Source organism: Dryas octopetala, chromosome 5 (assembly GCF_963921425.1).
Source record: "Dryas octopetala chromosome 5, drDryOcto1.1, whole genome shotgun sequence".
Classification (NCBI taxonomy): Eukaryota; Viridiplantae; Streptophyta; class Magnoliopsida; order Rosales; family Rosaceae; genus Dryas; species Dryas octopetala.
Genome location: NC_141370.1, coordinates 21,526,601 through 21,553,895, shown reverse-complemented (window position 1 = coordinate 21,553,895; position 27,295 = coordinate 21,526,601). Strand labels below are relative to the sequence as shown.

At 42.0% G+C, this 27,295-nt stretch overlaps 4 protein-coding genes across 5 annotated transcripts; 1 reads left to right on the top strand and 3 right to left on the bottom strand.

Annotated features, from left to right (window-relative positions):
* The first annotated feature begins 367 nt into the window (after nt 1-367).
* LOC147285734 (homeobox protein knotted-1-like 3) lies at nt 368-2,818 on the top strand. The gene is made up of 5 exons (XM_086243448.1): nt 368-1,116; nt 1,643-1,763; nt 2,119-2,309; nt 2,383-2,514; nt 2,599-2,818. Exons 1-5 carry the CDS (start codon nt 622-624, stop codon nt 2,737-2,739), a joined length of 1,080 nt encoding a protein of 359 aa, XP_086099574.1. The 5' UTR covers nt 368-621; the 3' UTR covers nt 2,740-2,818.
* Nucleotides 2,819-3,480: 662 nt separating this feature from the next.
* On the bottom strand, nt 3,481-4,517 carry LOC147285733 (stress induced protein). Its single transcript, XM_086243449.1, has one exon. The coding sequence runs from the start codon at nt 4,047-4,049 to the stop codon at nt 3,492-3,494; it is 558 nt and encodes a 185-aa protein (XP_086099575.1). The 5' UTR covers nt 4,050-4,517; the 3' UTR covers nt 3,481-3,491.
* A 2,661-nt stretch (nt 4,518-7,178) lies between these two features.
* Nucleotides 7,179-13,415, bottom strand: LOC147285732 (kinase superfamily with octicosapeptide/Phox/Bem1p domain-containing protein). 2 transcript variants are annotated; one of them, XM_086244208.1, is made up of 11 exons: nt 13,178-13,415; nt 11,073-12,904; nt 9,617-10,982; nt 9,383-9,525; nt 9,234-9,296; nt 8,998-9,150; nt 8,745-8,908; nt 8,477-8,624; nt 7,849-7,971; nt 7,654-7,741; nt 7,179-7,547 (listed from the first exon to the last, which is right to left on the bottom strand). In XM_086244208.1, exons 2-11 carry the CDS (start codon nt 12,900-12,902, stop codon nt 7,354-7,356), a joined length of 4,272 nt encoding a protein of 1,423 aa, XP_086100334.1. In that variant the 5' UTR covers nt 12,903-12,904; nt 13,178-13,415; the 3' UTR covers nt 7,179-7,353. The 2 variants fall into 2 exon arrangements, with proteins under 2 accessions (XP_086100334.1, XP_086100333.1); XM_086244207.1 differs by having other exon boundaries at nt 9,617-12,904.
* Nucleotides 13,416-26,484: 13,069 nt separating this feature from the next.
* On the bottom strand, nt 26,485-27,090 carry LOC147285731 (uncharacterized). The gene has a single exon (XM_086245821.1). It carries the CDS (start codon nt 27,088-27,090, stop codon nt 26,485-26,487), a length of 606 nt encoding a protein of 201 aa, XP_086101947.1.
* Nucleotides 27,091-27,295: the final 205 nt, after the last annotated feature.

Here is a 27,295-nt window from a genome sequence, read left to right as displayed (position 1 = left end):
AAAATTTCCATCGAAAATTTTCTCAAAACTGAAACTTTATTCCTTAATTCTAAGGAATAAACTATTTGTATTATTTTAACTACTGTATTTAAAAAATAATCAACTAAGTAATAGGATAAGATGATACAAATTGCATTCGTCGATCGTGATTACCAAAATTAATCGCAAGTAAATAACCCAATCGCTATGTGCCTATATGCCTATGTGGCTATGTGACTGTGTCACGTAGCTACTAGCTAGACACTACAAGTCTATAAACACTACAATCATCAATAATCAATCTTTGTCTTATTAACACGACCTCCAATAAAAACACCACGTGTCAGACGATCGCACCGCCCGATCGTCCCCCCCTCGGTCCTGGCGTTAGCCATCACTCAACAAAGTCGTCGTCCCCCAAAAAAGAGCTTTTTTCCAAACCCTTTATTTCCGTCTCCCCGTCTCTGCAGTGCTACTCTCCCTGCTTAATTGCTAATCCACATTCAATCAACTTTCTCATTTATCAACACCATACACACTCTCTCTCTCTTTAAGACTCCAAAAACCGCTTGTCCGGACCACGCTTTTTCTTCCTTTTTAAGTACTGAAACCAAAAGCGCTTTTGCAATTCACAATTTTCAAATGGCGTTTCACCACCACCAAACCCCTCACGAAATGGCCTTCCACTCCTTCGCGGCGACGGACCAACCGCCACCGCTCTCCGGAGCCCCGACGTGGCTCAACAACGCGACGGCGTCGTTTCGCCAGCAGAACAGCTTCCTCCACCACCACGACGCCAGAAACGACGACGTCGTCATGTCGCCCTCGGGAAAGAGCAGCAACTGCAGCGATCGGAACCGGAGAGAGATAAGCGGCTACGACGGCGGCGAAGAGGACGAAGAAGACGAGCTCGAGTGCGAGAGCAACAGGTTCAAGGCAGACATCGTCGGCCACCCGCTGTACGAGCAGCTGGTATCGGCGCACGTGTCTTGCTTGAGGATCGCCACGCCCGTCGACCAGCTGCCGAAGATCGACGAGCAGCTCGTGCAGTCGCAGCGCGTGGTGGCCAAGTACTCGGCGCTTCGAGCGAATGGTGATGATCAAGTCATGGACGACAAAGAACTTGATCTATTCATGGTCAGTTTAATTTTAATTTTTTATTTATTAATATTCTGAATTATTTATTTATTTATTTATTTATGAGTGTTTTCTGTAGTTGATTCTGGTGGAAAAGTGTTTGCTTGATGTGTTGATAATCAGAATGTCATATAATTGCAGTGGCAGTGAGGAATCATGTTGTTCAATTCTCCAATTATTCAACTTTACCAGTTCCAGTGCTTTTGAGAATCTTTTAATTTGTCATATTTTCCCACTTAATTAATTAGTAGATATAATCTGACCATTGGCATGTCATGGAATTTGAATTTGTTCTGCCATCAACTACTAACTTCAAGTACACACAAAGCTCTCCATTTTCTTTTTAATCTTATTCTCAAATATACTCAAACTAAATAACAAGTCTTGTTGATGTAAATGGTTCTCTATCCTACAGCTAAAATTAAATTATTCATGTACTTAACAATCACATTATAATTCATAATTTATTATTAATGGGTTTTATCATCTGATATTTTCTTTCCCCTTTTCCCTCATTCTCATGTAGACAAACTATGTGCTATTGCTTTGTTCCTTCAAAGAACAACTGCAACAACATGTCCGAGTTCATGCCATGGAAGCAGTAATGGCTTGTTGGGAGCTCGAGCAATCTCTACAGAGCCTAACAGGTAATTTCTATTTCTTTTCACCCCAACAAGAAGTGCTTCTTAATTAGTGAGGCATTGAAAAGAGAACTTAAAAAAAGTAAAGAAATCATACAACCTTTTAATCACTGTTATTGGTCTATCCTCAATGTGTCTTACTGTTTTTGTTTGAGACTTCTTACAAAAGCATATCCTCCTTTACTTTCTTTCATGTACATGGTCTAGAATTACCAGTTATGATTTGATCTCTCACATAAAGAGAAAAGGCGTGCACAGTGATTACACTAATGTGAAATTTGTATTTATTACGTTTTGGTATTTCTGCATCTACATCATATAAGTGGCTAGTTTATAAACAGTGTATATGATGCATTTACAGGTGTATCCACCGGTGAAGGCACAGGTGCTACAATGTCCGACGATGATGACCAGGTGGATAGTGACATCAACTCTTATGATGGAAGTCTGGATGGGCCTGATAGCATGGGATTTGGTCCTCTCGTTCCGACTGAAAGTGAGAGGTCCTTGATGGAGCGTGTAAGGCAAGAATTGAAGCATGAATTGAAACAGGTATGAACTGTGGACTTAAGTATATTTGCCAGATGGGCATTAGAGCGTAGCTGATATCACCTTTGCTTCTCAGGGTTACAAGGAAAAGATTGTAGACATTAGAGAGGAAATTCTACGCAAGAGAAGAGCAGGGAAACTTCCAGGTGACACCACTTCTGTCTTAAAATCATGGTGGCAATCACATTCCAAGTGGCCCTACCCAACAGTGAGTTTGATACAATCCCATTGTAGCTTTCTCTTTTGCAAATTTTTTTGAATGGCTTCTAAAACCCTCTTTCGTTTCCTGTAGGAGGAAGACAAAGCAAGGTTGGTGCAGGAAACAGGCTTGCAATTGAAACAGATCAATAACTGGTTCATAAATCAAAGAAAAAGGAACTGGCACAGTAACCTTTCCACAACTTCTGTTTTGAAGAGCAAACGCAAGAAGTAAGAGAGCAATTGACACGGTCGTTTTGTTGACATCAGTTTGCTTTGCTTTTATAAACCTTATAAGCTTTTTCCAATTGTAATTTGGAAAATAAAATAAAATAATGCAGATGATATCAACAACCAACGGTTCAAGTAAATGTAACACCTAACTAGTCCTCCACTTATGGAAAAATGAAAGTCTAGCATCAATCAGAGAGCAATATTTGGCCATACAGAAAATGGGCTGCAAGGAAGGATTCTATTTCTTTCTGGGGAAACTTAAATTTCTCATACAGTAAAAGCTTAGTCTAGTAAATGATACTATTGCTGCCCGATGCCTATCTTTGGGCGATCACTTCCCGTCCGACGGGTATGCTCATCCCGACACATCGGTGTCTTTCTGTACCAGGTTTCTATGGATCTCGATAGCATTTTTGCTTTGTGTTTTTTAATTTCTATGGATGAGAATGGCTATAAATACAGTTGTTTGTAGCAGTTATAGATGTTTATTGTATAACATTCTGCAGAAAATTAATTAGTATCAGTTCACTACATTGTGTGAATTACCACTTGCCATTACACATTCTGACTTCTGTGTAGAGTGAGCATTCTGAAAAACAAATTTCCGGCTAAATCCTGGCATGCCCTCAATTCGAATTCTAAATTATAGGCCAAAATTTCAACTGAAAAAGGACTTCAGACTGTTCTGTTTTATGACACAGCATAAATTATCCATCAAAATGGGAAATAAAGAGAGAACAAAGGACACCCAATCTAACCTTTGGATTCTATGGAAGCTGATACATCGGTTTCATGAATCACTCTGCCTATGGGACTTTGTTCATGGGAAGAAGGAGCCGCAAACCTTGCTGAGGAATCAAGAACCAAACCATCATCTCCTTCTCTACCCACACCGCCCCCATCAAAATTAAGAGTATAACTATGAAGATCATACTGAAACCTATTCTTCTGCTTCTTTTTCCCAGGCAATCCATCCTTCTTTTGCTTCATACTCTTGCAGTATCCACCAATCTTTCTGATGAAGGTCTTCCACTTTGGCCCGCCTAATACTTCTGTAAGCTCCTTAGCCTTGTTCAGTCTCTTCATTCCCCATGACATCTCCTTGCATCTCCCTTCTTCCTGCAATAAACATCTACGTTCATTGTCATTGCTTTGCCGCTGCCATGTGAACCCAAAGAGCCTGAAACAACCATAACGGCAAGCGGAAGCATCATGTTCATAGCCATCCATATCTTCTCCTTCGTGATCATACTGCTTGAGGGGTGAACTGTGGTTCATAAGCAAGGTTGGTTTCTGTTCATAGGTAGCCATAAGAGAAGAGAATCTTTGGTGAAAGACTTGGAATGGAAGAGTCTTAAATTTATGGGGAGGCGATAGAAGAGAAAAAGGAAATATCAAAGAAACGGAGGTTGGTGGGTTGATGCTCTGAATTGGAAAGAGCTCATTGTATAATGCTGATGATGAAAAAGCCAACACTACTTCAGAAATAAAACAAAACAAGGAATTGTGGATGGATAAAGGGTTTGACTAGTGAATAGTATTTGCCGAATCGGTTGCTACGCGGTGTTGTAAGTGTAAACATCCAAGCCACACGCCCAGAGAAACATTATGTGACAAAGAAAGCCCAAAAGCAGCGATCCAAACTGAGAAAGACGACGCTTGCTTGGATATTTTTCTCTTTTGGAAGGAACAGAAGAGACAGACAATAATACACTAACAAGTTGGGCTTGTTTTTATCTCACGAATCACGATCATGTGTTCATGTCCAAATGTGACGCTCAGACTTTAAGACAAATAGAACTAACTAAACTACATGCTTTCCTCAGGCTTTCAAAAACAGCTTGCAATTTTGATTTCTTACAAGATGATGAGGGTGAAGACCGAGGAATGTACTCATTGTGGGATATCCAAACGAATTGCGTGATCTACCAAATTTTGCAATTACCATTTTTTGTTTTCCCAGTTAAGAAATCTTAACAGTGTGTTTGGACGAAGTAATTCTAGTTTTCATAGAAATTTATAAATGATGGAATTTAAAACTTCATCATTAAATTTCCATCAATTGCATTTTCTACTGTTTGGATATATGTATGTAGAATTTAGAAAATAACAAAAATTATAAATTTCCTTTGTTTGGGTAACAGATGTTATTTAAAAATTTAAATAGTACAGTGGTAAAAAAAAATTAAATAATTGTAAGAGCTAGAGTTCTCAGTCTTAAGGATGCTTCACGGCTAATATTGATTGATATGAGCTTGTTTCATGCCATTATAGCTGGAAAAATCCTTATGAGCTTGTTTCATGCCATTATATCATTTTCACACACACACACATATATATATATTGAGGTATACCTCAACTTATTTATGTTGAGGTATGACCTTGTTGGGGCCCACACGAGTTTTTTTGTGTCGATCCGAACCATTCAATTTTTACATCTCCATTGATAGATCATCCTTGCAAAAAATTAGCCAAATCGGAAATCATTTGCCTATCTAACTTTGATAAAACAAATGAACGAACCAAATATTTTCGATGAAACCGTTCATTTGTTTAATCAAAGTTAGATAGGCAAATGATTTCCGATTTTGCTAATTTTTTGCAAGGATGATTTATCAATGGAGATGTAAAAATTGAACGGTTCGGATCGACATAAAACGACTCGTGTGGGCCCCAATAGGGTATACCTCAATATAAATAAGTTGAGGTATACCTCAACAGAAGGAGCCAGTATATATATATATATATATATATATAGATATGTATACTCACAGACCCATATAGTAACATATATATATATACCCATATTGATTAATATGGGTGGGTATATATACTCACACACATATTGATTAATATGTTCATAGACCGTGAACATACCCATGTCATAGCATGTATATATATATATTAATCAACATGTGTCTTAGGGATGCTTCACGGCTAATATTGATTGATATGAGCTTGTTTCATGCCATTATAGCTGTAAAAGTCGTTAAACACATGTCGTTACACACACACACACACATATATATATATATATATACACACTCACAAACCCATGTCGTAACATATATATATATACCCATATTGATTAATATGGGTGGGTATATTCACACACATATTGATTAATATGTTCACAGACCGTGAACATACACATGTCATAGCATATATATATGTTCACAACATGGGTTTGTGAATATATATATATGTTCACCGACCGTCGTAAGTTGTGATCAGATTGTGGGCTAACATATATATATATATAATTGTTCTTCTACCTATAAATTTTATTTGCAATCCTTCGTAGAACCATGTTTCAATTCACCCAAAAAAAAATCATAAATTAACCATCAAATCATATTATAAATTAGAGAAAAAGAACACATGAGTATTTGTAGTGAAATAAAATTAACATACGTGAGAAAGGAAACAAACTAGCAAATCTCTTCAGTATAGCACCATGGTGACTGATCTGCTTGGGTTTTTGTTGTTCTCTTCTATTTTTGTAGGGACTGGGCTGCTTTGAGATGTAGAGAAGCACCTATGTACCTACGTTTCTTTTTTGGGTGGGATGGAAAAGGAAGTCCCGCTTGTTTTTATGAGTAATTTCGTTTTTTTAGAATTTCCAAATTTATTCCCACTTGGAAAAGAGAATTCCTGCTTGCATAAGAATTGTAAAACGACGCCTATTTTGTTTGAATTTAAACTCAGGATTTTAGCTCTGTAAATTCCACAAATATTTCTCTCGTAATTTGTGAATTTCCCTATAATTTGGCCAAACACGGAACTTTCAATTTTCCACGCATGAAATACTGACTTTTTTAAATCCCAAATTTTTCTTCTGCATCCAAACACACTGTAAATAAATTGTAGCTAGCATAGACTTCATTGTTTTTCTGAATTTAAAATAGGTAGGATAGGAACTCGCGTCTTCTTAAATGAAAAAATACGGCTCTAAGAGTTGGTCCAAGTGGTGATACAGGTTGAACAATGAGTTGAGATTAAAATAAGTCAATGTTCGATCCCCTCCCCCCAGTGTAACCAATAGAACTAGAAAAAATACAATCATTTTGGTAACATATTTAAGAAATTGATCTCTAATTTAATAAGGTTGACCAAGTGCGTTCGTTTCTCTGGCCTTTCATTGCAAATTCACAGCACTCATGTTCCATGGAAAAATTCGAGTTTAGTACCGTCTTTTCAGCCAACCAAAAAAAGTGGGAGGGGAAGAAGATATGGTTCGGTCAGAGGCCTGGTCATAAAACTCTGCAAGCATTACCCATGATTCATGAAAATCCTTGTTTTGGACCTTTGGTGCACAGACCATGAGAAATGGATCGAGTCCTGGTGAACAAAGCAACGAAGCCAACACAGAAACGCATACAATCCAATCCTCATGCTTGTATTGATATATGTCAAATCGTGATAGCAAACACTTGATTCAAAGGTAAACCTAATGAGTTGACAACTTTATAACATCTAAAAATTTCTGTGGAACATCGAAACAACTTCCCTATCACATTAAAACAAAACACATTAGTTATCTTCCAACAGCCTGAAACGCACATGCAGGGACATGGGACAGACATCTATGATGAAGCAACTTGCCTGAGATCATTTAGGAGGGTTGCTGCGGTTGGCTTTGTGCTTTAGGAGGAATCTTTGCAGCCATAGCACGTAAGTGGTTTGCAATTTCAGTAAAGTTCAGTCTCTCAGACGGCTCTGATGACCAGCATCCCTCCATCAGTGATTTCCATTCTTGATCACAAGAGTCCGGGATTGGTGGCCGCAATGTATTGCTCACAATACCACCTGCATTATATGTGAAGAACTGACTATCAGCATCTATAAATCTGAGTCACCTTGAAGGAATAAGCATGTTATACAAGTGACAAGTTATTAAGCAGTTGAAGATCACCTATGATAGCACCATAGTGCAAATCCGCATATGGTTCTTCTCCAGTGAGGAGCTCCCACATCACGATACCAAACGAAAACACATCAACCTAGTGTACCCAAAAAAAAAAATGCTAAATAAATGAAAACACGTTTAAGAGAGGGACAATCATATGTGAAAAACTAATAAAAAATTAAAAGAAAGAAAAACACAAACCTTCTCAGAAACCAGGCTACTGCTACCATTCAAAAGTTCTGGTGCCATCCATGGAAGTGTTCCCCGCACACCACCGGAGATCAGCGTCTGGCATTTCACCTTGGATAGGCCCAAATCACCAACCTGGCATCATAAGCAAAAGCGTGAACACAAATCTTTGAAATACACACTTAAACCAACTACAGCATGGTACACTAGATCAGTTTAAACGTGCCTTCCATGATACTGCTGAAAATAAAAACCCCAAAATTGACCAACAAAAAGAGGTATGCTAGACCATATGAGAAATCATTATCACCCAGATAAATTTTATCATCTTGAAAAAATAAAAAGATAAATTTTTATCATCAAATTAAGTATCTATAACCGAAAAAAAGGGAAAAAGGCATAGACAAAGCTAAGTTTCTAATTAAAGTTTATATCATCTACTTTAGCATCTGTTACAGTGCAACGAACCTGCCTCAAGCTTCGTTAATGGTTTTAACAAAGCATGTCAACAGAAACTACATGCTTCTGACAATCATATGCTGCACTCGGAAAAGTTTGTGGCGTTTTATAAGAGAGAGATTATGTCTACCACAATATGGACCAGAACGAGAATGCAAGGAACGGCATTCCAGTCACTTACCTTGCATATCGGGCGGTGCGGATCTCGTAGATTGACAAGCAAGTTGTCACTTTTCAAATCAAAGTGCACTATATTCCTCCCATGCAGGTACTCCATTCCAAATGCCACATCCATTGCAATCAAGAGACGCTTGCGCTTGTCCAGACTCCTGGTGTAATTACTTTTGCATCAGCTTTTTATCACATTGAAAATTATATACCAAACTACTGCATCCACTAAAGTTCAGTCAAAGTAATACAACAAACAAAAAGCGAAACAAACACATTACTTCTCATTCTTCTGCAAGGCATTTCTAAGAGAACCATTAACCATATACTCTGTCACTGTTGCCACAGAACCTCCTGGGCCATCAAGAACAACACCATAGAAAGCTACCACATTTGGGTGGTGCAAGTCAGCAAGGTTGATGGCCTCATTCCAGAAATCATTTCTCTGATAAGCACAATATAGCGACTAATTAGAGATGTGTTAATGAATAAAAATTAATAGTATTTGGCAACTAGTGCAATGAAAAGACCAACCATGCGCTCTTGTTCTGAAGGCTTCCCAGCAAAACACCTATCACTGATTCGTTTGATTGCAACATCAGTGCCCCTCCATTTTCCATGATAAACAGTACCAAAGGTTCCAGAACCCAGTTCTCTCAGCTCTTCAAGGTCACTGTTCTTTATAATCTGTCAAAAGAGCATATCGGTTAATGAGACAAGTTAACAGCACAACATCATAATGAGGAAAAATAGAAAACCAAATTTTCAACCTGCAACCGATTTGATACTGGAAAACCAAGATTCGCCTTATCTGGAATTTTGGTCTTGGCATCCTGAAATAGAAAATGGAAATTAGCACAAGTGTAGTTGGAGAAGGGTCAGAAGATAAATTAAATATATGTGACTGCATGTTTTGAACCTCTTCATCTTGATTGGATTCAAAAGCAGACTCTTCTTTATCATGTAAGCCAGGATTTGACAGTGTAGCTTGCTGCAAAACTGAGGCAGCTACACCCTCAGCAACAGCTTGAAGCTCTTGCTTGATCTGTTCCTCTGTTGATCCTATGACAAAGAAGCAAAAAACAATTAACATCCATCCTAAATAAGTAATTAATTTATGTATAAATTAAAAATAAATCAGCATTTGACTGACCTTTGGAAGACTGGCCATGCTCTGAACTATGATCCTTGTTCAAATTGCCTAGTGGCTGCTGACCTCCATCCTCCATTCGCATTTCTGTACTTAGTTCCCCACTATTGCCACCCAGGGCGTCCCTAATTGCAAAGGGTTCTTTTTTTAATGCTATTTTGGTAGGTCTAGGAGGAGGAAGATGAGTATCGTGACGCAAATTCCAAGGATCCTGATTGCTGAATAATGAGTTTGAGGAATCCTGGACATCACTAGTTCTCATAGGTGGAGAAGAGGAAGAGGGTACATTACCATTCGAGGTAATAACTTCCACATCAGTAGGTAACATCTTGGGCTGGGATCTTAAGTTCTCATCCTTCCATTCAGCAGGAGGTTGAATTCTATTAGTTAGATGGGTGGACACAACAGGGTTGCCATACTGAAATTCATAAGAATCCAGGGCATTGAATCCAATTCTTGATTGTGGATAAGGTTCAGGATTTCCCCACATAGGTGGTTGTGCCGCCTCAAAGTATTCTACTGGCTGTGTATTATGCGCATGTGAGACTTCAGTAGAGTAAGAAGCCAGCACTTCAGTTGGTTTGAAGTGATTCATTTCAAATTTTTCAACAGTATTATCTAGAGGCACCTCCCTCCCCCCCACTTGTGGTGGTTTATGATCAAAGCTGTCTTCCATTCTAGGTGTATCAACAGGCGACTTACCATGCTCATTATTAACATAAATCTCAGTGGGGCTTAGCTTCAGGTTTTCCATCCTCCCGTCGATTTGTCTCAGATGATCATATGAAATGCAAGTGTCTACATTGTCTTCTTTTGGAACAATTCCAATAAATTTGTTAGGGTATACTTTTGGAGATTCATGAACCAGGCATTCAGAAGTTTGAACAGGCGTACCTCCAACAAGAGGCACATCCTGATTAACAGGATTGTTAACCAAATCTTCCTGTTTAACCTGGTATTGTGCTGGCACAGAATGTTTCTGAAGAGCATTGTCTTGACAGCGCTGTGGAATAGTGCCCATGAATGCACCATTTGGTGACTGTGGATCACCTGCCCTCCTGAGAACACCCTGGGGAGCTGAAATCATCGTATGATCAACTAGTTGAACACTAATTCTCTCATTTTCACGTTTTGCCTCAGAATTTTGAGAGAGCCCAGTTGCTTCTGAATGAGGTGTTCCAACAAGAGGATCTACTAGCCCTTGGACCCTGGGTCGAGCCTCAACTCCCTGCCCAACAATACCTTCCCCCAATCCTCCACTTACCATAACCCTGTTCATTTGCTGAGCTCTCAAAGCATCCTCCATTTGGAGACTATGATAAGTTGAATTGGAATCGGACCCAGGGCTTGCACCACCGTCTCTCTGACCCTGTACCACAGTATCAGAATGTGCATGAGGCAACGCTTTCTGACACATATAACAGTCCTGCAACCTTTTGGAATTCTCAGGATACATTACCTGTTGGTGGGATACCAAACCATCATGGAAAATCATATGCTCCGGTGATGGAACCTGATGCCAGCCATAAGCACCTCCTACTACTGCTGAGGGGACCTGAACCTGATATGGATTATAGCTTTGTTCAGCAGGAAGCTGGACAACTCTGGGAGCAAACGCACTTTCATCTACATAATGATCCAACCGAGTCTGCTGGGGTTGCATCAATGGCTGAAGCACATTTGGTCTTACACTAACATGAGAAGATGAGGGAGTCATTGTCATGTGCACTGCAGGACTGTAGTGATGTGGGGTGATGCCAGCACCACTATCACAGAATTGCTGTTGGGTAAATATAGGACCCGAAGTCCCCAGAAGGTGAGCATTTGGAAAACCCATCTGGGAAGGAAGCTGAAAATAATCTGCACGGTTTATAACTTCTTGGCGAGGACCAACATAAGCTTGCAGATAAGAAGCAGTAGATGGAATGTCAATTCCAGGTTGCTGCAACCCTAGTTGCTGCTGTGACACTGTAGCAGGCACAGACCTATCTAACTCAACCTCGGAAAGAGAAGATGATGTTTGGGGGGGCCCAGACTTAACCATATGAATGCCCCGACTTGCAAGGTTGGGATCTGCAAATACCAATCTTGTACCAGTGTCATGAGACGTAGCCAAATCCCCTTTAGGTGATAACTTGCCCGCCGATAAAGTTCCAGAAATGCCCCCCTGACCAAGAACTGAGCTATCAACAGCATCAGTTCCACTAAAATCAGAATTCTGTGTTGAAGTTCCACTTGCTATACTCTCCTTCCTCGTGATACCACCACCGCCCCCTTCAGTAATCCCATTCACAGCATCAACATATCTCTGCCCGCTATCATGTAGGTCCCCAATCTGTGCAACACCAGATGGATCAAGTTCTGAAGCAGATAACAGAAACAACCTCAATTTTGCTGACCCATCTGGAGATCTCTCAGCCAACTTCTCATACTCATCCATCATATTTTCAAGATCATCAGGACATGAAACTGTTACCAGTGAATCGAGGTCCTCATCAGGGAGCTGATATTTAATAACCACAGGTTGCCCATATGTATCCCCCATCTTCTGCACTAGCTCATTGAAGTTCGCATCTCTTTTAACACTGATAATCCTTGTCTGTCCTCCAACATATCTCAGCATTCCATCGCTTGGTCTGGGCAATATCTTTCCCCCAAAGCTGCATAGAAGCTTTAGTTTCCTCCCAGAGGCAGAATCATCTCCACCATCATCGCTTGCTTGATCAGTACTGTTGCCACCACTCCGATTGCCCAAACTGGAAATATATCCAAACCCAGATGTCAAATCATTCCCACTCTGATCAGCAACAGTGCCAGTGACCTTATTTCCCAAATTGAGATTATAACCAAACCTAGCCACCATATCATTCATAACATGATCCAAACCATTGCCAACAACCCTATTACCCATATTCGGACTACAGCCAGGAGGCCCAGAACCAGTTGTTGTAGCACTGCTTTGTAGATCAACAGCACTAGCACTGACAGCAACCCGACTGCCCAAATTAGGACTATAAATACCAACAGCAGGGTTCACACCTGGATGCCCCACCGGCACGGGGATGCGGGGGCCCCACGTGGCCACACCTGGGACTGCATTCCCATAACCTAGGCCAACAAACCCAGCCTCAGAGACCGGTGCCGGGTAAAAGACAGGTACCGAGTTAGGGCTACAATCTAGGTTTCGACCAGTTGTAGTAGCCAGCGGAATGCGGGGCTCTTCAGCCACATTTCGAGCTACGTTCAACGATCTCAGTTCCATGGGAACCGAATTTTGATCAAACGCCATATCTAAAAATACATAATTTCAATTAAGAGTCTGCAAATCAATCCTAATACAATAATATGTACGATCAAATACAATAAAGCGAAGGTCTTTGCTTCTGGATTTTCAAATTTTCTTCTTTAAAAAAAAAAATCGAGTATTGAATTGAATTTCTTTAACAATCTGCTATAAATGCCTAATCAGGTTGCACCAAACTAGAAAACTATTTCTCAGCATCTAGCAAGAACAGGGCACAACAAAGACAGAATAAGGAGAGAGAGAGAGGGCGAGATAAGTACCAAATTTGAACGGCGTTTCAGAGACGGTGGAGGAGATAAGATGGAGAAGAAGAAGAAAGAGACAGAGAAAGTCTGAGTCGGTGGCAGTGCAGTTCCAAAAGGGATCAAAGCCCTCACAGTGACAAGCGTCCACCTCGATTCAGCGCTCCTCACTTTCTTTCTTTTCTCTAAAAATCTGGTTTTTGAATTCTTTTATTCATCGGTTCAGTAATTTCCGGGATGGATTTTATTTTCTCGGGAAAAAGGAAATGTTGTGTTTGTGTGTTGAGAAATGGCAGTCGGCTTCGCTTAAGTTTTAAGAAAGAAAGATTTGGGTTCGAGAACAGAGGACGAGGGGGTGAAGCCACGTGGATGGGTTCATGCTACCAAAGATTATGAGTCAAAAAAGTGTATTATATGTGTATTGCGAACTTGCCAAGATTTGATTCTGAGATGGTGACAAGTTTGTAGAGAATTCGGACTTTTAAGGTTATTCATATTTCATATTCAATATTGCCTCACAATAACATTTTCTCAATATTGAATTAGAGGGCAAGTCACAAGTAGGAATTAAAATATAAGAAAACAAAAAACATGAAAACTTCCTAGAAAATTAAACATTAAATTATTTTTTACACCTATTATTTAATAAAACTTTTTATAAGAAAATCATTTATAAGCCCCACTCTTATTATGGGTCTTTTATTTTTATTTTTATTTTTTATTAAAACAAAAACTCATTACTACGCAAACTTTGTAGTAAGAACAATATTTGGGTCACTCCTTTGGGATACCTCAAGGCCACTCCTTCAAATTTTGATTTCGGCAATATTAGCGCATAATCGGAACCGTTCACTTTTTAGATAACATATTAAAAATCATCTCTGCAAAAAATCAAATCAATCGGAAATCGTTTGGTTATATAACTATTGTCAATTAAATAGAAAAAATCAACGGTTTGGCAAAAAAATCACTCTTTAATTAAAAATCGTTGATTTTTTTCATTTAATTGACAACAATTATATAATCAAACGATTTCCGATTGATTTAATTTTTTTGTAGAGATAATCTTTAATATACTAAAAAGTCAACGATTTTGATTATGCACCGACATTGACGAAATCAGAATTTAGAGAAGTGGGGTGACCTTGAGATACTCCTAAGGAGTGACTCAAGTATTGTTCTTGTAGTAATACCTGCAAGGCTGTAAGCTTTGTCCTTACCTCATCTCTGTTACTACGCAATGTCAATTTTTTTCTCCAGCCTGACCTCTTCAATTTTTCTCATATGGATGTCCTGCTTCGTCTCGGAGCAAAAAGGTAAAATCTTGATTTAATTTGTTTTTTTTATATTTCTATTCATCTTTTTTATATCTCTGATATGCTATCTCAGTTATATCTCTGATATGCCATGGTTCTGATATATTTCTATTAATCTTTTTTATATTTTTATATTTCTAATATGCTATGGTTCCACTACAAGAAAAATGAGTTATAGGGGTACTCAAATAGGGGCGGAATAAGAGAAGTGTCTCTAATTTAAAAAAAGTAAAGGCGTAAATTTGAGAACTGTTTCTGTATTTTTTTTAAGAAATAAAGTGACGGAAAATAAACGCTTCTACTTATATTAGTGGCAGAAGAAAAGTGCCCCTAACATTTTAACAAAAGATATAAACATAACAACCAAGGAATAAAATTTCGGGTTTCGAGGAAATTTCGATGAAAATTTCGATAGAAATTTCGACGGAAATTTCGAAGATTTTTAAATTTCGACAGAAATTAGAAAGAAACGACGGAAATTACTATCAAAATACGGAAATTTTGAATGAAACTTTACCATATGTTTATTTAACATATTATCTACTACATTGATAAAAAACATTGAAGAAACCAAATTATATAGTAAGTTTCATGTGATATAAAATAAATATAATGCGCGTTGAAGACAAATACTATTAAATAAAATTAGTATAATGATTAAATGAACTTAATATATTCATTATATTTTATAATCTATACACTAAACCCTATATACTTTATAATCTATACTCTATATTGTTTAAGATATAATATAGGATATTAAGGTTTGGTCCATTAGGATATTTTTAATTATTTTTTATATAAAAATGTATTAGAGTTTAAAAACAACTAAACGAAACCCCAAAATGGCCAAACGAAATCCCAAATCATTTTTTTGTTCAAATAGCTCAAAAGTCTCAAACTCCAATAAAAAAAGTCTTTTATTGTTTTTCTCTTTTTTTTTTTTTTTCTTTTTTTTTTCTTTTTTTTTTCTTTTTTTCTCTTTCCTTCCTTATCTCTCCCCGTGGGCTGACCCCATTTTTCTTTCCTTTGCTTTCATCTTCTCCTTCTTCTTCGCTGCTGCAGTACGCCTGTGAGCTGTGACTTTTTTTTTTTTTTTTCTCTCTCTCTCTCTCACACAATCACACACTCTTATATTTCTCTCTCTGCATCTCCATCACCACCCTCACCTTCACCCTCATCTCTTTCTCCCTCATCTCTTTCTCCCTTCTCTCTTTCTCCTTCGTCTCCTCCTCCCGCCGCCGCTCCCTGCCGCCGAAATCCACCGAATGATGCACAGAAAGTTTGAACCATCTCTTCCTCCATCTATCTCTTTCTCCCTCATTTCCCCCATGCCGGCTCCCCTGCCGCCGCCCTCTCGATCTCACCCGCCGAAAATTTTGCCTAAATTTCGAAGATTTCGGCGAAATTTCGATAATTTCAGCGAAATTATCACGAAAAATTGAAAATTATACGTTTCGATTTCGACCCCTCCTCAAATCGAAAATTTCGGCGAAATTTTCAAAATTTAAACCTCTGATAACAACACATATCAATATGTCTCTATTTTTTTAAATGATTTTAATTATTATTAAGGGCGTTTTGTATATGTCCCTATCATTTTTTTAATTAATTTGGACAATAGGGGCGGAATAAGGGAAATGCCTTTAATTAAAAAAAGGCTCAATTATAATTTATCCCTATAAACTATAGGGGTGATTTCAAGATGGTCCATTAATTAAAAAAAATTTCAAACGCATCCATCAATTAAGTGAAAACATAAAAAATGACGGAAACTATCAATAGAACCGTTAGTTGCCCACGTGGCTTTGTTGACTCACATTTTTTAATGATGTGGCTGCCACATGTTTACCATATGAACAAAAAAATAATAAAAACATTATTAAAAATATTTTATAATATTAAAAACTAAAACTAAAATAGAAAAAATCAAAAATTACAAACTTTCCCCACCTCCCAATCCCATCCTTTTCCTGTGCATCTACCAGAAAAAAAAAAATCTCCTTCTTCTTCCCCCATACAGCCACACCTTCTTCCTCATCCTCCTTCATCTTCCCCCAGACAACCACCTTTTCTCTCCCTCTATCTATTTCCCTCATTTCTCTTTCTCTCTCTCTTTTTCTCCCTTTCCCTTTGTCCTTCCTTGTCTCTCTGTCTTCGCACAATTGCCAAGTTGCCGAGCTCCAGATCGGAGGTCGTTCATATATGTTGAGATGAGAACAATGAAAGAAGGAAAGAGAGAGAGAGAAATGGCCTTGCCAATCTCCAGTTCCTAATGAGGTTGTTCATATCTGTTGCGAAGCTTGGCAGCGCTGCCATCGCCGAATCCATCGCGGTCGATGTGGAGGTCGACCATGCCAACGCCTCCCCTCCTCTCTCTCTCTCTTCCTCTCTTTCATTGTTCTCTGGGTTTTTATTTGAGTTTAGGTTTGAACAATTTGGACATATTTTGCACAATTTCATTGTTCTATCTCTCTCTGTTGATGCAAATTTCCGTAAGAAAGTTACAACAACTTAGGGGTAGTGACCTGGCTGATCCGAAGTCCTGCTGGATGATGACGTGAGATCTTCCTATAGACAAACACAAGATCAAAGGAGATGGACCGGTGTGGTACCAGCCAAACACGCTCCGATGATGAAGTCAGTGATGTGTGTTTGATGGTGTTTGAATGGAAGTGAGGAAGAACATGTGATGAACTTGGGAGAATGGGAAGAACAAGGCAAATGTTCTGGGTTTATTCTCAGCAAGTCCAAGTGTGTTTTTGGTAAGCCAAAGTTTGTGCAAGTGTTTGCTTTGTGATGGCTGGATGGATGAGGGCCCTGGCTTTGTGCATATAAGTTGGTTTATATAGACAAGGGAAGGTGTGGAGAGTAAGTTACCTGCATGTGATTGAGTGGCTGAGAGAGATCCACGCGTTCGGTCATAACTAGTAGCATGCACAGCTACTCACCTCCTTTGCATTCAATGCTGCATTGAATGCAAGGATGGAAGATCAAGTGGAATGCCCCAATAGTCATGGCTGTGAGCTGGAATGTCTTATCTGTCAGAGAGTCACGTCAGGTGCACTTGAGTATGGCGGTTCGTCCCAACGTGATCTTCTTTAGGATGGCGGTGGGAGGCCGAGCCGATCCGAACATATGTCCTCACGTGTAGACGTGAAACCCATGTGTGATCGGATCGGATTTAGACAAGTCGGCCAAGCCGATCAGGTAGGTAGTGCAGTGATCCCCTCAAGTGAAATCCGGCCGCAACTAGGTTTTGAGATGACGGTCACCAAAGCCGAGCCGATCCGAACTGGGAATGGAATGGACTGAGTTGATGTGGTGACGTGGAGATCCACGTCTGATCGTGATCGGTCATTGGTCCGGGCCGAGCCGAACCAATGGTTGAGATGATCAGGTGCTGACAAGATTGTCGAAGCACGTCTGATCGTGATCGGTCATTGGTCCGGGCCGAGCCGAGCCAATGGTTGAGATGATCAGGTGCTGACAAGATTGTCGAAGCACGTCTGATCGTGATCGGTCATTGGGCCGGGCCGAGCCGAACCAATGGTTGAGATGATCAGGTGCTGACAAGATTGTCGAAGCACGTCTGATCGTGATCGGTCATTGGGCCGGGCCGAGCCGAACCAATGGTTGAGATGATCAGGTGGTGACAAGATTGTCGAAGCACGTCTGATCGTGATCGGTCATTGGGCCGGGCCGAGCCGAACCAATGGTTGAGATGATCAGGTGCTGACAAGATTGTCGAAGCACGTCTGATCGTGATCGGTCATTGGTCCGGGCCGAGCCGAACCAATGGTTGAGATGATCAGGTGCTGACAAGATTGTCGAAGCACGTCTGATCGTGATCGGTCATTGGTCCGGGCCGAGCCGAACCAATGGTTGAGATGATCAGGTGCTGACAAGATTGTCGAAGCACGTCTGATCGTGATCGGTCATTGGGCCGGGCCGAGCCGAACCAATGGTTGAGATGATCAGGTGGTGACAAGATTGTCGAAGCACGTCTGATCGTGATCGGTCATTGGGCCGGGCCGAGCCGAACCAATGGTTGGGATGATCAGGTGGTGACAAGATTGTCGAAGCACGATCTCCAGATCTGAGCCGAACTGATGGTGTTCGAAAAAGATAATCTCTCGAATTCCTGGTGGATCCCAATGTCGGTTCGGATCGGACATGGGTAACCCGGAGGTAAGAGCCGATCTCATATGTACATGCTGTTGGCGTTGCTAAGCTGAGATGATGACATAGATGGCTGGGTCTGACCAAGTTGACCATCAAAGAGTCTGAGCAAAAATGGGACTTGGTGTGCCACGTGTTGGTCTGTGATTGGCCATTGAATCCATGTGGATTTATCCACAAACAGGAGTCCCCCAACTTCCAGTCCGAGCAGACTTGTGATGGATTGGAAGTTGAAAAAAGGTGATGACCTGTAAGAAGTGACATTCGGCCTGACTTGGCCATTATGATAAAATGCAATGATAATTCTCAATTTATTTTCGGATCAGTCTGATGAGCATGACGAAAATAAGAAGAAACTATATATCCCTGATGATCTCAGATGGGTTTGATGTGTCCATTGAGATATTAGGAATTTTGTTTTTGAGAAAAATATTCAAACTTACTTTCAGATCGGCTCGGTATGCACGATAAAAGTTTTGAGCTTGAAAATATTTTTCTTTTTGGAAATATCCTGTCGAACGTTAGGACTGTAGAAAGTCACTTCGGCTCGGCCAGGGATTTTTATAGACCTGATGAGTCTTTTCCTGTTGGGCGCCGGGACTGTAGCCAGTCGCTCCGGCTTGGACCAGGTGTTTTTAGAGACCTTTGAGTCTTTTCCTGTTGGGCGCCGGGACTGTGGCCAGTCGCACCGGCTTGGACCAGGTGTTTTTAGAGACCTTTGAGTCTTTTCCTGTTGGGCGCCGGGACTGTGGCCAGTCGCACCGGCTTGGATCAGGTGTTTTTATAGACCTGATGAGTCTTTTCCTGTTGGGCGCCGGGACTGTGGCCAGTCGCTCCGGCTTGGACCAGGTGTTTTTATCTTCAAAATCTGAGAATCAAAGTGGATCTAGATGTGTTCATCTATATTTGTCGAAAGAAGATCAGATCGGACAGTCCCCGATCTTGATCAAGTCAGAGGAAATGTTTAGAACACCATTGTAGAACCAGGCGAACACTTCAGTATTTGTGCGTGGGTATGCAAGTGCGTTTGAGCGCTGAGCTGAGCTGATTTAAGTTTTGAGCCGATCCGAACAGGTTGGTCCGATTTCTCTTCGAAAATCGGGACCTCTTCCCAATCCCTAACAGGGAGAGGCCGAGCCGATATGGCCGAGCCGATCTGGGATAACCAAGAAAAGATGAACGCTCAATTCTTAGAAGATCCTCAGATCGGGTCGGATCGGATGTGGGGGATCCGTCGGGATGATCCGACCCGAGCCAGAAGTGAAGTCGAAGGTCTGAGCCCTCAACCAATATGAGCATCTCTGGTTTCAATAGCGTTGGTGGTCTTCCTTGGGTCAGTGATCTTCACCCTTGGGGCTCCGGTCAGGAATTGATTAATCTTGCCAGCTCGGGCGAGGGTCTCTATTGCGTCGCGGAGAGAATAGCATTTGTTCGTGACGTGACCATGGTTGGAATGGTACTTACAATAGATATCTTCCTTGATTTTGTCTTGAGGTGGACCTCGAATCTCCTTAGGGACCGGGAGCTGATCCTTGATTTTGGAAAGGATATCCTCCAAGCTTGTGTTCAACGGGGTGAACTCAAGGTACTGAACGTAACGTGGCTCCCCGCCTAGGAGTTGGTGTGACTCCGCAGTTTTGGTCTTCTTCCCCTGAGACATGGGATTAGGGTATGAGGTCTCTCCCTCTTTCCGCTTGGGAGTTGACTGGTTAGTTTTCAGTGCTTCCACTTGAGCATTCCACTCATCAGCTCGAGCCCATTTGGTGGCCTCAGCGGAAAGCTCGTCGTAGGTGGATGGAGGGTTCCTCATCAGATGGGAACGAAGTCCCCCGGCGAGCAGACCTTGCATAAGAGCATTCTTAGCCGATCTGTCGTCGCAATCGTCACACTTCGTATACTCGATGTTGAAGCGGATCAGATAGGTCTTAAGGCTTTCCCCTTCCTGCTGTTTGATGAGCGACATATCGTTCAAGTTGTAGAGTCGTTCGGATACAACCCGATATCTCGTCAGGAAGGCTCTCCGGAGATCGGAAAAAGAGTCAATGGAGTTCGGCTGGACAGTTCGAAACCACCCCCGAGCCGATCCCTTCAAGGTTGAAGGAAAGATTCTGCACTTCGTGGCCTCAGATGCCTGGCGGGCCTCCATGGCGTATCTGAAGCTGTCAAGATGATCGTATGGATCTCTAGTCCCGTCGTACTGATCCATCTTGGGGGGTTTTGTATCCCGGGAGACCTCAGCATCCATGATCCTGCTGGTATATGGGAGGGGGAGCTCTTCTCCGTGATCGGTTCTACCGGTGTACCCCCTGAAGACCTCGACTTGGCCGAGCCGATCGTGGACACTCCGGATTTGGCTTTGGACCAAAGTCCGGACAAGATTTTCCACATTGGGTGGGGTCGGCTCGGCCGCAGTTTCCCCTGAGCACTCGGTCCGGTTACCGAGTCTCTCGCTTACCGGCTGACGAGTGATCCTCTCACTCACCGGACGTCGGTCGGACATGACCATGGTTGGGCCGAGCCGATCCCGTGTAGGTTGTCTGCCGGTCTGGGTGCTAGAAGAGGAAAGTTCGGGCTCTTCTTCCGGGACTACGTTCGGCTGCAGACCAAGTCTACTCCTGGTTGAAGTTCTTTGTTCGGCCGATCCGGTCCGTATTGGGTTTCCGAGTGGAGTCCCCAGTTTGGTTCGGATCGGCGACCTCGGTTCCTCGCTCGGATCATCATGGTAACTTTCGGGAGGTGAAGTAGAGTCTCTGACATAGGCCTGGCGTTTTTGTTGGATGATCTGCCGAGCATTTAAGAACTCGAGCTGATCAATCAAAGGCATACTCTCGAAGCCAGGGAATGAGCAATCGATGTTCCGTCGGCAAGGGTGATTGTCGATGTCAGCCTGAGTGACTTGTGGGGGACGAGCTGGAGAAAGAACCTCGGGATCAGCTCGGGTCATTCTCGTGTTATTGCCGATCCGAACACTCATCCCCTGCTGAGCTCGGAGGCGTTGCAGTTCGGCGGTCTGTTTTGCCTGTTTGGTCAAAAGCTCGTTGTTCTGCCTAAGAAGTTCGTTCTCAGCAGCAAGTTGTTCTTGATTTACCCTTCTTAAGAGCCTATTGGTAGCTCTGAGATCAGCTGGGTCATTGCTGATCCCAGCTCTTCCAGAGGGATTGGCTCTTCTCGTCTTTTCAGGTGTCTCAGGCTGATGTTGTTCATCATTCTGGGATCCTCCTGAGGAAGAGCTACTGTCGCGAAAGATGGTAGTCATGATGACTTGTGTGAAGGAAGAGCTTAGCACTTGTGGTGATGAACACAGCGGCTGAAGTCGATCTTCCCACAGACGGCGCCAATCTGTTGATGCAAATTTCCGTAAGAAAGTTACAACAACTTAGGGGTAGTGACCTGGCTGATCCGAAGTCCTGCTGGATGATGACGTGAGATCTTCCTATAGACAAACACAAGATCAAAGGAGATGGACCGGTGTGGTACCAGCCAAACACGCTCCGATGATGAAGTCAGTGATGTGTGTTTGATGGTGTTTGAATGGAAGTGAGGAAGAACATGTGATGAACTTGGGAGAATGGGAAGAACAAGGCAAATGTTCTGGGTTTATTCTCAGCAAGTCCAAGTGTGTTTTTGGTAAGCCAAAGTTTGTGCAAGTGTTTGCTTTGTGATGGCTGGATGGATGAGGGCCCTGGCTTTGTGCATATAAGTTGGTTTATATAGACAAGGGAAGGTGTGGAGAGTAAGTTACCTGCATGTGATTGAGTGGCTGAGAGAGATCCACGCGTTCGGTCATAACTAGTAGCATGCACAGCTACTCACCTCCTTTGCATTCAATGCTGCATTGAATGCAAGGATGGAAGATCAAGTGGAATGCCCCAATAGTCATGGCTGTGAGCTGGAATGTCTTATCTGTCAGAGAGTCACGTCAGGTGCACTTGAGTATGGCGGTTCGTCCCAACGTGATCTTCTTTAGGATGGCGGTGGGAGGCCGAGCCGATCCGAACATATGTCCTCACGTGTAGACGTGAAACCCATGTGTGATCGGATCGGATTTAGACAAGTCGGCCAAGCCGATCAGGTAGGTAGTGCAGTGATCCCCTCAAGTGAAATCCGGCCGCAACTAGGTTTTGAGATGACGGTCACCAAAGCCGAGCCGATCCGAACTGGGAATGGAATGGACTGAGTTGATGTGGTGACGTGGAGATCCACGTCTGATCGTGATCGGTCATTGGTCCGGGCCGAGCCGAACCAATGGTTGAGATGATCAGGTGCTGACAAGATTGTCGAAGCACGTCTGATCGTGATCGGTCATTGGTCCGGGCCGAGCCGAGCCAATGGTTGAGATGATCAGGTGCTGACAAGATTGTCGAAGCACGTCTGATCGTGATCGGTCATTGGGCCGGGCCGAGCCGAACCAATGGTTGAGATGATCAGGTGCTGACAAGATTGTCGAAGCACGTCTGATCGTGATCGGTCATTGGGCCGGGCCGAGCCGAACCAATGGTTGAGATGATCAGGTGGTGACAAGATTGTCGAAGCACGTCTGATCGTGATCGGTCATTGGGCCGGGCCGAGCCGAACCAATGGTTGAGATGATCAGGTGCTGACAAGATTGTCGAAGCACGTCTGATCGTGATCGGTCATTGGGCCGGGCCGAGCCGAACCAATGGTTGAGATGATCAGGTGGTGACAAGATTGTCGAAGCACGTCTGATCGTGATCGGTCATTGGGCCGGGCCGAGCCGAACCAATGGTTGAGATGATCAGGTGCTGACAAGATTGTCGAAGCACGTCTGATCGTGATCGGTCATTGGTCCGGGCCGAGCCGAACCAATGGTTGAGATGATCAGGTGCTGACAAGATTGTCGAAGCACGTCTGATCGTGATCGGTCATTGGTCCGGGCCGAGCCGAACCAATGGTTGAGATGATCAGGTGCTGACAAGATTGTCGAAGCACGTCTGATCGTGATCGGTCATTGGGCCGGGCCGAGCCGAACCAATGGTTGAGATGATCAGGTGGTGACAAGATTGTCGAAGCACGTCTGATCGTGATCGGTCATTGGGCCGGGCCGAGCCGAACCAATGGTTGGGATGATCAGGTGGTGACAAGATTGTCGAAGCACGATCTCCAGATCTGAGCCGAACTGATGGTGTTCGAAAAAGATAATCTCTCGAATTCCTGGTGGATCCCAATGTCGGTTCGGATCGGACATGGGTAACCCGGAGGTAAGAGCCGATCTCATATGTACATGCTGTTGGCGTTGCTAAGCTGAGATGATGACATAGATGGCTGGGTCTGACCAAGTTGACCATCAAAGAGTCTGAGCAAAAATGGGACTTGGTGTGCCACGTGTTGGTCTGTGATTGGCCATTGAATCCATGTGGATTTATCCACAAACACTCTCTATTTTTGTGTTCTTATTCAATTTTAATATGGAACCAAAAACCCAATGGAAAGAAAACCCACTTGTGATAAAACGATATACATTCAACAATAGAAATTATAAAACCCTAAAACGTTGTTGTTGGTGGATAGAGTTGGGGTTTTGGTTATGACTTGTGCTCGGTAGTTTTGGCGGTGTCGGTGGTGGTTTTGGAAGTGGGTGGTCGCGGATCAGGTTATAGAACCTTGGTGGAGTTGTTCTTAGTGGGTTGGGCGGTGGCAATTCATACAGAAGAGAACTTTTGTTGCAAATGATTCTGAGGGTTTGGGGCCGTTCTTTATGGTACTGTTGAGGGGGAAGGGGAAAGGGAAGAGGAAGGGGAAGGGGAAGGGGAAGGGGAGTGGCTCGAGTGGGTGTGGGTGTGATATGTAGAGAGTGTGAGTTGGTGGGTGGGCGGGTGGTGGGTATGTGTGTGAGTGTGAGTGTGAGTGGCTGAAGAAAAAGAAAAAGAAAAAGGAGGAGGGAGGAAGAAATAGGTGGCCATGGGGTTGCTGTAGGTGGAAGAAGAAGAAAAGAATATTTAATTGTTTTTTTTTTTGCGTGGCTTGACGTGGGAGGGATGGGAGGTGAGGTGAGGGAACTTTTTTTGTTTTGTTTTTTTAATTTTTTTTAGTTTTTAATATTATAAAATGTTTTTGTAATTTTTTTTATTCCACGTGGCACTCCACGTCATTAAAAAAAATTCATGTGGCATTCCATGCTGGCACTTAACGAAAAAGTTGATGGAAATACTAACGTTGCATAATTTCTGAGAGTTGGTGGATGCGCTTGAAAGATTTTTTTGTTTGTAGACCATCCTGAAATCACCCCTATAGTTCGTAGGGTAAATTGTAATTGAGCCTTAAAAAAAATAAAGGCGTAAATTTGAAAATCGCCCCTGTGTTTTTTTTAGAAATAAAGTGACGAAAAATAAACGGCTCTACTTATATTAGTGGCAGAAGAGAAACACCCCTAGCATTTTAACAAAAAATATAAAGATAGCAACACATATCAATCTACCTCTATTTTTTTAAAAATGATTTTAATTATTATTAAGAGTGTTTTGTATCTGCCCCTATCCCTTTTTCAATTAATTACTCTATACACTAAATCTATTATATAAATTATAAATATATATATATATCTAATTCATGTGTACATCCGGCCACTATGTTCAATGTTAACAAATCAACCTACTATTCAACATAGGAGAGACTGTAAATCCATTTTGAAATATATACAACTCCCAATACTTAATTTCATATGGGTAACCATTATTCTCTCTTTCCAAAAGTCACTTCTTCAAATGGGGGCAAATCCCTTTGGGTCATAGAGAGTATGCTTTAGGTTCCCAATCTCTTTAGAAAGTTCAACATGATAATAAGAACATACAAGTTATTAAGATATATAGCCTCAACGTACGTATAGAAGAGATCGACACGAAAAGCCAGAGAGAAACCAACAAAACCAGAAAAACTAAGAAAGGCATATAATAGAAATATACTGTATATATACATATAATAGATATATAATAGATGTATACATATACTGTATTATATAATAGATGTTTGCGTATAATTAGTTTGCAATAACGTATTTTGGAAGTCCATCAAATCGACTCAGATCCTAGTATCCCACAACAACTATTTAATTATTTTGGATCCATATATGACTAGCGCGGAAAACATTTATTATGGGTTGTTAGTATCAAATTATCCTTCACTTTAAATTGAAATTGTCATTATATATGAATAATTTTTATAATATAATAAATAATTCCTCAAAAAAAAAATAAAAATAAAGGTGTTGTTAAAAAAATTGAATAAGTTATTATTTCCATTACGAAACAAGTTCTAGCAAACCAAACGGGCCGGGCACTAGGCTTGAAGCCACTGAACAAGAGTCAAGAGACTTACTATACTATATATTTGTCTATAAGCCCAATCAGGGATTTGTTGAATCTTTTCGCTCTTCACTTTCTTTCCTCTAAAATCTGGTTTTTCGTCTCTTCAATAATTAATTTAGAGGAAGGGGTTGAAGGCACGTGGATGGGTGTTCATGCACATTGCCAAATTATGAGTCAAAAACTAAAAAGCTCCTAAGCTCCTGCATAAAAACATTTTTCATGGAAAACAAAATTAAAAGAAACCCAAGAAGAAGAAGACGAAGATAAAAAGCATGCAAATTAAAGTTGAAGTATGCAGCAGGCCAGCAGCGCTGCAATTTGATGAAGGAACATATATACTTAATCACCTATATATACACACACACACCTTTAACTGATTATGGAAAAATCACGTACGTACGTTGACCATGCATGTACATTTGATAATTCATATAAACCTAGCTAATTATTAATTTATTAATTAATTAACCTCTGGGGTTGCAATAAGGCCTGATGATGGTGATGATCAGCTACAGGCAGTTATCTCATTGGACGCCGAGGCAGCTGGGGAAGCGGCGGTGGCGATGGCGGTGGCAGTGGCGGCGGAGTCTCGGGAGGAGCGAGGCGGCGAAGGCGGCAATCTGGCGGAGAAGCTCCTGAGCGGGAAGTCGTCGGGGTTGGTCTCCTGGTGATCGAAATTGAGCGAGTAGCTGAGCGCGTCGTACTTGAAGTCAGCCGAGTGCCTCCGCCCGCTGCCACCGCCGTGGTGTCCGTGTCTTCCCATGCGCCCGATGAAGCTCTTGCACTTGTCCCTCAATTCCGAAAACTCGTAATGGTGGTTGTGATGCTGGTGGTGGCTGTTGCTGTGAAACCGGAGATGCTGGTGATGACGCGACGACGACGGTGAAGACGGCGTCGTTTTACCAGAGGGGGAGAAGGAGGATGTCCGTAGGAGGCTAAGATCTCTGGCGGTGGTGCCTTGGGGAGTGGTGGGGGCGGTGACGGCGTGTTGGTGGTGGTTGTGGTGGTGGTGGCTGTGGTGGGCCCCCTTGGGGACCAAGCAAGCGGGGATGAGGCAGAGAGAGGACCTCAGCCTTTGCTTCAGGGTTGTTGGGGAAATCGGCTCCTCCATTTCGGCTCTCTCTAACCCATCGATAATTCGATATCGGTGCTTAATTAGGTTGTTAATGATGGAATTAGAGAGCGGATTGTGTTTGGGTTTAGGGTGTATATATACTAATTAAGAGGGTTGGTGGTGAAATGACGGATCAGGACACCCAAGCTTCGGAGGGTTGAGGAATGAGAGTCGGAGATTGTGGGAACGTGAGAGAGAGCGA

Coding starts and splice junctions, on each gene's coding strand:
- LOC147285734 (XM_086243448.1), top strand. CDS start 622: ATGGCGTTTCACCACCACCAAACCCCTCACGAAATGGCCTTCCACTCC. Junction 1,117..1,642: donor AAGAACTTGATCTATTCATG/GTCAGTTTAATT, acceptor ATTCTCATGTAG/ACAAACTATGTGCTATTGCT. Junction 1,764..2,118: donor ATCTCTACAGAGCCTAACAG/GTAATTTCTATT, acceptor ATGCATTTACAG/GTGTATCCACCGGTGAAGGC.
- LOC147285733 (XM_086243449.1), bottom strand. CDS start 4,049: ATGGCTACCTATGAACAGAAACCAACCTTGCTTATGAACCACAGTTCA.
- LOC147285732 (XM_086244207.1), bottom strand. CDS start 12,902: ATGGCGTTTGATCAAAATTCGGTTCCCATGGAACTGAGATCGTTGAAC. Junction 9,151..9,233: donor CAGTATCAAATCGGTTGCAG/GTTGAAAATTTG, acceptor CTCTTTTGACAG/ATTATAAAGAACAGTGACCT. Junction 8,625..8,744: donor GCCTTGCAGAAGAATGAGAA/GTAATGTGTTTG, acceptor TAATTACACCAG/GAGTCTGGACAAGCGCAAGC.
- LOC147285731 (XM_086245821.1), bottom strand. CDS start 27,090: ATGGAGGAGCCGATTTCCCCAACAACCCTGAAGCAAAGGCTGAGGTCC.